The sequence below is a fragment of the Fopius arisanus genome, unplaced genomic scaffold, assembly GCF_000806365.1.
Source record: "Fopius arisanus strain USDA-PBARC FA_bdor unplaced genomic scaffold, ASM80636v1 scaffold00007, whole genome shotgun sequence".
NCBI lineage: Eukaryota > Metazoa > Arthropoda > Insecta > Hymenoptera > Braconidae > Fopius > Fopius arisanus.
In genome coordinates this window covers 407,750-420,777 of record NW_011887746.1, presented here as the reverse complement: position 1 = coordinate 420,777, position 13,028 = coordinate 407,750, and the positions used below count along the sequence as shown (strand labels likewise).

Here is a 13,028-nt window from a genome sequence, read left to right as displayed (position 1 = left end):
GAAAATGGAATTTTATGGAGATGGGAAATATTCTAAAATTTTCTCACAACAATGTTGTTTTCTATTTTAATTTCTCCTTGAGTATACGTTATGTACACATATTCAGGGACAGCTGAGTTCTTTTTATCGGTACAAGTGTCATCAGCAAAATGGAGTGTCTCATTCATATGCGGATGATTGGAGTTTGGACACTTGTGGCTTTCCAGCATTTCCCGTGAAGCACTTCCGCTTCCGGTTGGAATTACACGTGCATCATCAGCCAATTGAGCGTTTAACACCTGAGATGTATTCATAAGCGGTTAGAACACATGTTGCAACACAGTTTTATTGAGTTTATGGTAATGATGTCGTTCACGAAGACCTCGGGATAACTGGAGAATTGAAAAACCCGCAGATCGTTGGGAAAATATCATCGCACACTTTCTATTTTGCGGGAAATTAATTCGTTCAGTACGAGCAGTTGATTCGAGCTCTAAATGATGAATCTCCGGCCATGAATTAGAGGAATAGATGGACGTGTGCGATTTATCATTCTGCGGATAGTCTGTTTTGGATGGACGAAACTGTTGATTAGTTTCCATTCATTCACTGCGATCAATGTGTTCATTTTCTCTTTTCATCTATTTCATTTAGTTCTCTTTTTGTGTGGACGTTGGTCAATATATAGGGCTTCATTTTTCAATACCAATTCGTTTGACTGCAGAACGAAAAATGAATAATGATCCGCCATGCGATACAAATCGCTGGTGATCCACTATACGGGCATATCAAAGAATTCAAAGACTTTAATTAAACCGGTGCAGAGCGAGATTCTATGAAACTACCAATTGGCTCTTCATTTAATAGAATACTTTTAATTCACCTCTGAATGAGAAGCTTCTGCAAATATGTGAGATCAAAAAACTGATGAAAATTGAGATAAGAACGCCGGGAAAATGGAAGTGGATAAATTCTAATATTATGCGAAGCCATTTAATTAAAATTTACGGAAGTAATTTGGCTCTAGAGTTTTTCGTATCGTCGGTTGTACTCTTGGGTAAAAATTGGCCTACAGCCACGTACCGCCAGTTTTTCGCTCCGACGATTGCGATTAATAAAAAAAAAAATTCTCTCGCGCCACATAGATTCCTTCAGGCGCGGTTGGAGGGGTTTTCTCCTTCTACAGTCTTTTCGCGATGCTGAAGAGAGGAAATAAAAATTTATTGCCTCTTTCCACCCTCTCCCTACTTTCTGCTCGACCTTTTCCGCCTGCTGGAGATTAAGGTTGCCCATTTAATTTTACGGAAATGGTGGAAAAACAAATTCTCGATTGGTTTGGGTGTATGGAATTTTCGGGTGAGTTTGCGCGTACCGAAAAATAAAATTCATATGCCACTTGTAATTAGCAAAGTTTAATCTTCTTAATCTGCCAGTTGGAATTTTTTTTCCAAATCCTGGAATGACGGGATTAAAAACGGGAATTAGTTGTTTTTGCGTAATGTAATTGGCATTAAATATTACAGAAAGTACTTTCGTTATCGACTTGTGCTTCCGTGTATTTCCATAATTATTCATTATTTCGGAAAATTACGCTCAGTCTTATCACACTTTCTTCATTGATAAGACCAGGCCGTTACCTTTTTGTTATTTTTCTTTTAAACGACTGCGAATAGTTCACAGTACAGGACATGATGGTCTCGATTATAGGTTTCGTTTTTACAGCGTTCCTTGTGCACCAGGTAAATTCAAATGAAAATATTCTATTACGAGTTCTCAATTGAATAATAAACGAATTTATCTCCACCAGGGAATCGCAAATTATGCAATTGACGTTGTATCAATGAGATCAACGAGAGTTTCACATAGTCATGTAACTTATGGCGATGAACAAGATAGCAATTGGATAATCACCTTCGACGAACAGACACAAAATTCCACGGTAACTGAAAATATCAATTATATTCATTTGAATCATCATTGAAATGAATACATAAATACATTGAAGTTCGAAGCAACATTTTGGCAAGTGGGCAAATTCCCAGGATCATCTCTTGAGGGAATTGTCTGCGGAAATGATGGCGATCAAGGACCTGCTGCGGAGTCCATCTCCAAGATACTTACCGAAATCATCGACTCCGATGACTGTCCTCCCCTAGTAAAAACAAATTATTTTCTCAAGAAAATTGAAGTTATAACTTCTAAATTGACATTCCTCGATTTAATTTTCCCAGGGAGCATACACGGTCAAGCGATCGTTTGTGATCGAAGGGGATGGATTCTCCGAATATTTGAAACCCGGATTCGAGACTGCTGGCATCAGCATCGGAATATTCCACCCACTTTCTGACGGATCCAAGGCGAGAGCCTTCAGCATAAGCCTTAAAATCTCCGAAGGTAGTTAAAAATCGTAAAATTTATCAAATAGGAATCGACTATTCGATTTCCAATTCCTCATTAACAGTCCTGCGTGACAAGCTGGACTAATTTTATTGTGAAAATGCCTACATAATAATGACAATAATAATAATAATAATAATAATAATAATAATAATAATAATAATAATAATAATAATAACCCCCTGGATGATTAAATTCATAATTTTTCACAATGATAATCGTTTTTGATTCCTCCCTCAATTGCCACCTGTTCTCCAGGACGCAGGGATAACAACGCATGATAAAAATTCCCGCATTTTCAACCAATTTGAAAATAAAATAAAATGAAAATAATAATTCCCGACGGTGGGAAAGCACGCTAGATTTAAATAGGTTAGGTCGCGTGCAGGTGGCTGAACAAGTGGGGGTCAGGGTCAGATTAACCCCGATCAGGTTACCTACAGGCGTGGGAGACCAGGCCTATGGATAATAATAGGATGGCAGAATGGCCTAGTGCGATATAGGATGCGTTGGAGTGTGGCTTTTATGCACCGGTGCAATATCAGATCGGCTGATACACAGTTATGTTGTTTATAAAATCGTTTCATCACTCTTGATTTATTGGTGAGTAGATATTACTGATGGATAGTCTGTAGACGACAATTGGTTCGTTCAATATCAAATATATCATCAGTTGTATCGATCAAATCATTCCAATGATTCCAATAATTCCAATAATTCCAATAATTCCAATAATTTCAATAATTTTAAAAATAGTTATGATGAGATGAAATGGCGAACAGATTGCGTAAAGTGGATGTGTACAGATTTCGGCATGAGACCTGATGATCAAAAATTTGAATCTTGATGTTTCTTCCACGTTGTTATTACTTACCTCCTTCGGTATTTGTCCTGATCAGCAGTTGCCATCGGTTTTCTGTACATGTACTTCTCTCTGTACTGCCCGCAGCTTGTTTTTTATTCATCCACTATGGAAGTTCTTAATCGGCCGTAAATAATTGCATTTATCACACCTCCACTGGGCCCGCCGAGGAAGAGAACGGGGCCGATCTAACATGGAGAAAATAAAATGATTATTCTGGCTCTCTCGGTACCCGGATGGAGGCATATCAATTGCTGGGGATCAAGACTCGTCTCGGGGAGGCTGAGGAATTTTTAGGAGATGTTGAATAACTTTTTCATCAATTTTTTTCTAACTGTTGGATTGGTGAGAAATTACGAAACACCCACGTGGCAGTTTGGGGAGTACTTTATTTTTTTTTTAGGGGAAACTTTTTTGGTCCAGTGAATGTTAGTGGCGGGGTGAAGCCATATAGATTATGGTGGAACACCACTCTTGGTGGACGTTTATGGCTACATTGCACGAGGCACTCAATCGTGGATTTTGATACAACTTAATCGTGGAGGATCCTGTAACATTTATAAGGAGAAAATGATGGCCAACGTGGGACGTGAAATTTTGCCAAACATATTTCGGAGTAAGTCGTTACACCGGTGATATTTTTATCGCGTATTTTCTGACGCCACTATTTTACAGTCTCATTAATCCTGAGGGTTTCATCGCGTCGCACGGAACCTTCTAGAAATTTCATTAGACAATGATTTCTTACGTGTCTGGGATAATTACTGATTTGTTTTAGGGGGGATTTACTGTAAAAAATGATTGAGAAACAGCTCTCAGTGTAATCTACGTGTCTGGATGAATCGTGAGGTTCACCACACGATTCAGAGATGGAGGTTTAAACCGGACCTCATTGTGAAACGCCTTTTGCGCCTCATCCTTGTGGCTTGAACCCGTGTAGATCCGACGTTGATACCTGCACAGTCCAAAAGATAAATAAGAAAAAATAGTCGAAAAGACCTTGCCTCTCTGCACGGTACTAAATGCTCCAGTTTATAAGGGGTTATCTCGGGTGGAGATCCCTCACCGCAAATAAAAGTGTATGAACCAAAAGGGCGTGTCCATTTCTATCCACAGAAATATTTCTTTATCTCACTAGGGGATTAAATGGAGAACAAAGATTCTCATTTCATTAAGGTCATTAGGGCTTTTTTCCTGACAATCCGGGCATTTTTTTTTCATCCAGAATAAATGAGGGAAAGTTGAACTCGTAAAAAATGGATTATTCAGCTTGGTGGGTCCTTACCTCCGTAATTTCACAGCAATTATTCAACACGACCTGCGTGGGCCCGATTTTAATTTCAATTTACCGATTCGACAAATTAGTCCCCCCAAGTTTCTCTGCTTGTCAGTGTTCAATTTGGCAGGAGCAAAGTTGGAAAAAAAAAACGGAGAAGTCAACGGAAAATTATTGGTGACATCGATCATCAAAGTTGTTCGGCGGTTTCCCGCAGCATCTTGCGCCTGTAATTACCGAAATTACCGAAAGATGATTGATTCCCATTCATGATTTCAATTACCCATCAAGTGACGTATTAAATTTTTAATTGAATCCAGCCGAACGAAAACTTAACGCATAATTAATAATCGTTCATGGTTATTGGGGTAATTGAATACGCCGGGTACATTGAAAATTGCAGGGATATTGCTGGCGACACGACACCTAAAACAGGATATTTTCACTCCCAGAATAATATAATTAAACTGTTTCTGGTTGAATAATTAACGACATGCGAGGGGTCTCTGGTCGATCGTGAAAATTGTCCTCGAATTAAGTCGAGAATGAAATAGCAGATGTAATAGTCGAAAGTGTTTCCACCAGCCGCGACCACAGGATCAATTGACTAAATCAATTTCATGGCATCATAAAATAAAATAAATAAATCAATATTATTCACGCGGAATAACAAATCCCGGTACACAATCAATTTGCAATTGATCTAGTATAATTCGAGGGATAAAAAAATTGGAAAATAAACTATCGATAAATAAGTGCTTCTGGACTTCAGTAGTAACTCGAGCAATGGCGAAGAGTCACACTTGGTGCCCTTTTAATTACACCTCAGTCTAATTTATTGCGAAATCTGCACCGGTGGCAATTCGATCAGATAAAACCAACCGCCATAAACCACTGCGTCATATAAAACTCGTCATTTTTTTCCCTTCCATTTCACCTCTTCTGCTTTCCACTCTGAACCCCTCTTTTATTTATTCATTTTTTTATTCATTTTTTTATTCATTTTTTAAAACCGCACCGTGTGAGGAGATCAGGCCCTCGCATCTCTCGCATCCTTTCCCACACGTTATGTACCCACGTCTCATCTACCCACCGTAGAGGGGAGATCTTCTTGTTTCGTCTGCCTTTTCCTCTTCGTTCGATAAAGGCATGAATTTCTTTTTTTTTTTATCCTCTTGCACTGCGTTTTGCTCCTTCTCTTTTGCCTCGTCGGGACGTGCGTCCTGCCTGCGGCCGCCCACGCGCCGACCCGACGCCCTATTCTTCCCTCAAATAAACCCCGTTTTTTCATAAGCAAAAAAAAAAGTAAAAACATTGTTGAATCTAGTACATTTGCAGGATCTGCAATAAAAAGCCGCGAGTACCTGGAATATGTTTGAATAGATCGAGTCATGTTCGTTGGAATTGAGTCATACCGCAATTCCCTTGAAGAATAGCACCAATAACCGAGGAATGCGGTTCAATAATTCGATCATTGTTGGGCATTAGGGTACCATGAGTAATTGCAGCAATGAGAGTACTCCGATCTTAATGTCGGAGGATCATGCGGGTATCCTGGTAGTCATCTGGTACCAGTGACAGTCTGAATGGAAACCAAACAGGATCATCCAGCCATCGGTATCGACCAGGTGTTGTCGAGTGGGTAAACTTGATTGGCTCTAGTGTCGATATTAATAATTCAAAGCCCATGGATCCACTCTCATCAGTCTCTGTGCACCTAGTCTGTGCTATATAGCAAACGTGCTTTGATTTACCCAGGGAAATGGGGTGTTTCTCCATCCACCGAATGTTTATTCATAAACCGAGATGAAAAAATTTTTGTGGAGTTGAACGAACGTTCAGCTTCAGACGGAGGGGATGATTGAAAATCCTTTTGATGTGTCACATCAGCTTTGCGTCAATATGAAGAAGCGAAATTAGACGGAGAAGTACTCGTCAACTCGACGTAATTCGTACGAGAGTTTTAGTCACTGGAAAAAAAATTCTCGTGTCACAAAACGCATCACCATTTTTAGTCGTATATAAATAGGTTTTTTTGATTGTTAATTAAAAATTTTGTTCATTAAAAAAAAATATAGATCTATATATACATATATATATATATATAAAGTCCATATATTATAGGCAATTATGCATGTGTTTTTAAATTAGATGTTATTAAATGAGCTCAATAGTTTTATTTGATTAATTATGTACGTTCATTTAAAAAATTAATGGATTGTTACGGGAATAGTGAGAGGTCGTTTAATACCGATGACTGAAATGCGCATTTGTCATCTGAAATTGGCGGGTACCAAGTGCGATAAGAAGCTTGACGGCTGATTGAAACTGAAAACCGAATCGTCGAATATCCAATAACGGTTGACCTGTTTCATTTGTTTGATTTTATTCCGGGCAGGTTTCCAAGTGTATTGACGATTGAAAAAGAATCGACAGTGGGTTAACAAAAAAAAAATCACAAAAATACCGCATCTCTCATAAAAGCCAGTATTCACTGAGCAATTTTCAATCTGGAAATAGTCGGAATTTTCGGTGGAAATGTGGAGCATGGCCAGACAAACATTCACCAAAAAACGAATGAGAGAATTCCGCGAATAGAGAAAATTCTTTCGCGAATGTACTTAATGCCCCGATCCTTTCAAACCCTGTAATTAATTTTCATAATGAAATCGTAAGAGATCTTTTATCACTGATTTTATTTTATTCTGAATCGGTTGAATAATCGCGGACTGCAATCGCCTGCAACTGCCTGAGCGAATTCAGAAGGGTAAATTCCCCAGATTGTTTGGTGTTCGATTCGAGGCGGCGATTATCCGAAGAAATACATTCTCCGATTGAACATACCTCTTCTACACCTGGAATACAAAGGAATTATGAGAAAATAAATCTCAAAGTATCTCGTATTATCGCCGGTTAAATATTCCTCAACGTAATCAAAATATCAGCGAATTTATTTCCATGAATTTTTCAATCATTCTATTATTGATTCGTATTGTTTAGCTTCTTCCAGTCATAAAAGATTCCGAACTTGTGAATCCCCCGGAGACAAGTCCTATAGCTGTCTTCATAAATAAAACGATTAATCCTCACTTTGTGTTCATTTCACATTGGATTCATGAATAATTGCATGCACATTATTGACAGAGTGTATCATTTCTGGCGCCTCACGTGTCAGCTGATGGAAAAAGGAAAACAAAGCGACTCGAGAAACCGGTGATTCCCCGATTCCACTAAAAGATAAAGAGACTGCGTTAAGTGCAACTATAAAAGACTTGCTTTACTCTTCATCAGCATCAGTTTCAGAGTCTTCTCATTTACGAAAGCATCGAGAACATGAGGTTCGCTATTTTTGTGTTGATTGTTGTGTTCGCCATTTTGGCAAGTGTTCAGTCGGCGGGTCCAAAACCACCCAGACCACCACCGGTCAAACCGATTCGTCCCAATCCCCCGGTGCAACCTGTAAGACCTCATCCGGTAAGAGAAATTTATCCTAAAATAATTACCAGTAATGATTATCAAATTTATTCACTTACAATTATTAAAAATCTTAATTAGCGTCTACGACGAGCAGCTGAACCAGAGCCCAACCGACCAAGACCCCAGCAAGTGCCTCCACGTCCACCACATCCCGTAAGAAATATTCTAATTAATTACTCATTATTAAATAAACAACGGTGTAAATTGAAAATCCTGATGATCATGATGTTTTTTCCAGAGACTTTAAATGAGACTTTAAAACAGAGTGCAATTCCGGAGTCGAATAATGGGCAATCAAATAATAAAAAATGTATAAATGCGCAGGTGAAATAATTAGAATCTACACCGAATAAAAAAGCAATTGAAATATGCCGAATATATAAATATATGAAATATGAATATGTATGAAATATGAAATACATCAAATAATAAATGAAGCAAATTAAATATTTAATTTTTTCTCATTGTCATCCATAGATTTGATGAATTAATTTCTCATTGTTCCGTTTTTGAAAATTATATTTGAATTTCCGTGATTTTACATGGATTTTGATAGAAATACAGAGCAGTTCGCGTGATATAGTGAACAAGCATTTACCTAAATGCACAAGCAAAGTGTCACGTATGCCACAATTTCATGATGCTGACATTGGATTTAAGACTGACAGACTGGAACACGTCAGCCCTCCGGAAGCCCTTCAACAGGAATGGAGCCCTTCAAGAATGGAGTTTTCGTATTTTCCGGAGTACACGATTCGAATGGAATAATCCGGGAGATGAAAAGATCACCGACATATTGAGGGTTGGTGGCAAAAAGAAGAAGAGAGTGGGACGTGCGTTTGCATGGCGTCACGTAGAGGCACCTCCTGGGGGTCGTGAAGCCGCCGACGACGTTTCCCTCGTCCACAGGAATTCCGTTGATCATCTTGCCTCACGTTTTCCGTCCGAACTCCATCAGCATAATTTACATTCTTTTCAGTACCTCGAATTACCTCAATCGAAATTCAAATCAGTCTTTGATAACAAATTGATGCGCAAAATCCCGTCTTTACCAAAATGAACGACAGGTTTTTACAAAAAGATTTATTTCATGATGAGTTCCAACATTATTTTTATTTTTATTTCGTGCATTATTACTGTACCAGGGAATTTGGATAACGCAAGATGTGATGGAAAAAATGAAACTCCTGGGACTCTCCCACGCAGGATTGAATAAACTTTCTCACGCATTCAGAGAAAATTACAGTGCGGCAAATCCCCAGGAGCCTCCAAAAATATTCGAATTGCCATCCTCATCACGAGATCCTCATTCTTCGCGCAGTAGCTGGAGAAAATGCAGATTGGGCCGAAAAAACAAAAGGCCGCCCTCATGCTCAATTTGCGGTTGGCATTCCCGAGGTATCCTCGGGTATCACGAGCGAGCAGAAGAGAGGTAAAAAAAAACAATATATATATATACCCAGACGAATTTCAATTATGAGGACTTGCAGTTGGCTGACAGGGGGCGCGCATTCGAAATTCGGTAGCTCTCGAGAGCACCTCAGACCGTAATGAAACATTCACTGGTACACCGCAAATTGCCCTTTCCATTCGAACTGTCGGTGAATCTCCAAGCAAGAAATCAACTGTTTTCAACCTTCCACTTTACTCCTTCAACTTTTTGCAAATAATTTTTTTTATACCCATTGTTTTGTGCCTCCAGGCCAAACCCCTACCAAATGTTCAATTCCCGTTGGCAATTATTGGTTTTGGCGTGGTGAAAAATTCTCACCGCAGAAACCCCAACCGTTCAGTGTCAATTTTTTTTCCAACCCCATTTTTGGCATTTCTACTGCACTTCATTAGTTTTTTTTTTTTTACCAATTTATCAACAATTTTTTAAATCGTAGATTGAAGAATGTTTTATTCCGGAGTAATTGAATTGGTAAAAGTGAAAAATCAATCGGTGGAATCCAGGGGATTGGAAGTATAAATGGAACGTGATGTATTTATTGAAGCCTGTGAAAACTTTCAAATATTTTGTCGTTCTTTCCAGATGAATCCAAACTTCATTCAGGGCGATACCTCTCTCGGGATTTTCCTCCTCCTCGGGAAAATCTACTCTCATCCATCCCAGTGAGAGTAAACTTCTTCTCGATGTCGGCTTTTCCTCCAACTCTTTTTTTTTTATATGAGAACTGAATCGAGACGCTTTTTACGGCTTCCCAAGGTGGGATTACGGGGATCCATTTCCTATTCCATTGGACCTAATCTTATGTCCAAAGTACTCCACAAAACGTTGCAATAAAATTACGGTACATCTCCACTCTTGGATCTCATTGGTCTGGGACGTGAGTTTGCTTTTACAGTGCTATTACCCCTGGAACGCCAGTTCAAATAAGAAATTCTGGGAAAAAAACGGAGAAGCCTATCAAAATAGTCCGCGGTTTAATTTTTCAGAAATTCAAGAAGAATTAAATGAGAATTAATTTATCATCTACATAACCTGCACATATTGATATTTTTTCTTCGATTTCTTCGAAGAACAACTCGCGTCGTCACGTGCATTTTCTTTTCGTATTTGCATGCAGAACTCATAGTTGTGTAGTACTAAGTCCCTGAATACTCGAGTGTAGTGAGACCCTTATATGGCTCGGTTTATGCCTTCTTCCTGCTCTTGGAGGTAGGGAAACGTTTATTGTCAATGACAGTTGAGAACTTTCCAATGGAGCACGTGTGATGCATATGGAATGGAGTGCGCAAAAATGGGGAGAAAATATAAGTGCCGATATAGTTATTTTCGGAGTAAATACAAAAGTTTCCACACCCAAATTTATGATTCCGTTGACGAAGTGATAAAGATAAAAATGGCGCCGTTCTTCCACCTGAGTGTTCCCTCAAATGCCGCGTGTAGCGCTGATGGCCTAGTGTTACCCCAAAAAATATAACTGAATAAAAAAAATGAAATATATATGATCTCTATAATTATTTCAACACATGCTTGTATGATGAAGATATCCTAATTAAGCTCGCAAAGTAGTAATTCCAGAAAATGACAAGAAAATGACAAGAGTAGAATTTCCCAAACACGTCCCCTAAGTTGTAAAAAAAAAATCTAAAAGCCATAAACCTCAGGGCCTTATCTTCCACCTCATGGGTAAGCATTCATCTTAATCTTTTTTAAAAAAGACTCTGAAAGTATTCGTAACCAAACACTGGTGCGGTGTGTCACACGTCAGATAGATAGCGTACACCAGCGAAAGAGGGATAAAACCCAAAACACGAGGGGAGAAAAAAGGTAAATAAACGAAAAATCGTCTTTTACACGCGCGTGTATGGTATCCCTTTTGTAAGGACATCGAATCCAGGGGATGAATGCACACGCCCTGGTGGTGTAATAAATACAAAAGTTTTCATGGATGAAAAATTTATTCGCAATCAAGAAATTGACAACAAAAGAGCATCCTGATGACTTTAACTGGCTCTGGAAAATTATCCCGTGAGTAATGGTAAATAATAAATGTTAATGTTAATTACAAATAGCTGTAGCCCGTGTATTCCCTTCTGAGCTTACTCAACAAGACTATTGTACATCGAGTGTAATGAACTCACGTGGAGATAAATAAAGAGATAATAGCCATTGTTAAGTGCGCATGACCGTCCACAATGTTTCGCAATAACGATCCAGTCAGGTTCTCTCTCATACCTTCAATGTCCTCGACAAAGTCGCCGACTTTCCGACAGGTGCATCAGCAACACGAAACCTCATCCCACGATTCCATGAAACTTGATCTAAACAAGGGGTTGGTGGGGTGAGGATGAAATAAAATAAAATAAATTGAGTGGAGAACAACTGGGAGAAATATTCCGAGGGAAATTACCATCACTTAGCCTCCTACAGTTGTCTACTAGGTCCACGGTTTACGATCGATTAAATACCTAAATAGCCGATTCATCAGTGGTTATAAAAAACGATGAGCATATCATCGTCGGTAACATGAATTTTCAAAAGGCATTAGAGGCACCTTCGGCGCGCGATCGTGTCGTCTCTTCCTCATTTAAATATTTTATTGTTATGAGATTTCAACGGCATCGTTTCAACTGTGATAGTGACACTCCTTTTTATGGGGGAAAGTTGGCTTCGAGAGTCCGATCAAATGAACGGAGCAGAGTTTAGAAGTTGAGAGGATATTTCTTGAATTTCTCCAATCTCTGGATTAAATTTGATTTTTACGGTAAGACGCAAGTGATTATTTCTCCACGGTCATTAATTATTTTGAAATTTGCGGCGGGTACCAGGCATCCGGCGCAATTTCTCGAATGCAAATTTTTTCTGAAAACCGTCACTCGGTCTCGTATTCGCGCGATATTCAAATTTACCGCGTTTAATGTGCGCGTTATCGAGATATTTCGGGTTGAAGTGAGAACGGAGAATATGTAATCACCAAATGTTAATTGATTTACTCAATCTTTTGGAGGATCGATCTATTAAAGTCAAAATCAATAGAATGAAAAGAAAACATTTCTATTTTAAAGAGCGATACGTAGAGGCGTATTGTCTTTGGACATCAGTTGTTATCCTCGAAAGGAAAACCATAAAAGTCCAGGGCAACGCATCCTGATACCGATCCGTTATCAGATGGCGTGTAGGCGGTTATACGTGGTATGAAAACGATGCCGGTAAGAATGGAAGACAAAAAGGTATTTCTTGTGAGTGAAGGTGGGGGTTGGTACAATGTTCACGACGTTTATGGTCATGATACAGTGCCTGGAGGTATTCCAAACACATTGTTCTCAGAGGTGGTTTGAGTGGCTCCAAGTTATTGTCGTAGACTCGGGTATGTTTTCCTGGTGGAATAATAATTCGAGAGAGAGAGGCCTTTTTGGATCGAGGCTAAATTATCAATTTTATCGGATGGTAGAATCCACTGATGGATCGATAAGGCGAATTTACACTCTGAGGGATAGGAAAGCAGAATTTGGAGAGTGCTTGAGGCCCCTGACATCTAGATGCCACTCGGTGACAAAGAGATACCGATCGGAAACTGTTGGAGGCAC

General features: G+C 39.0%; 2 protein-coding genes across 2 annotated transcripts; both read left to right on the top strand.

The window, feature by feature from the left end:
- The first annotated feature begins 1,643 nt into the window (after positions 1-1,643).
- Positions 1,644-2,499, top strand: LOC105273785 (uncharacterized). The gene is made up of 4 exons (XM_011316413.1): positions 1,644-1,718; positions 1,787-1,918; positions 1,985-2,134; positions 2,211-2,499. Exons 1-4 carry the CDS (start codon positions 1,668-1,670, stop codon positions 2,379-2,381), a joined length of 504 nt encoding a protein of 167 aa, XP_011314715.1. The 5' UTR covers positions 1,644-1,667; the 3' UTR covers positions 2,382-2,499.
- A 5,293-nt stretch (positions 2,500-7,792) lies between these two features.
- Positions 7,793-8,348, top strand: LOC105273784 (apidaecins type 22-like). The gene is made up of 3 exons (XM_011316412.1): positions 7,793-7,988; positions 8,070-8,144; positions 8,230-8,348. The coding sequence occupies exons 1-3, from the start codon at positions 7,848-7,850 to the stop codon at positions 8,236-8,238; spliced, it is 225 nt and encodes a 74-aa protein (XP_011314714.1). The 5' UTR covers positions 7,793-7,847; the 3' UTR covers positions 8,239-8,348.
- The last annotated feature ends 4,680 nt before the right edge of the window (positions 8,349-13,028 follow it).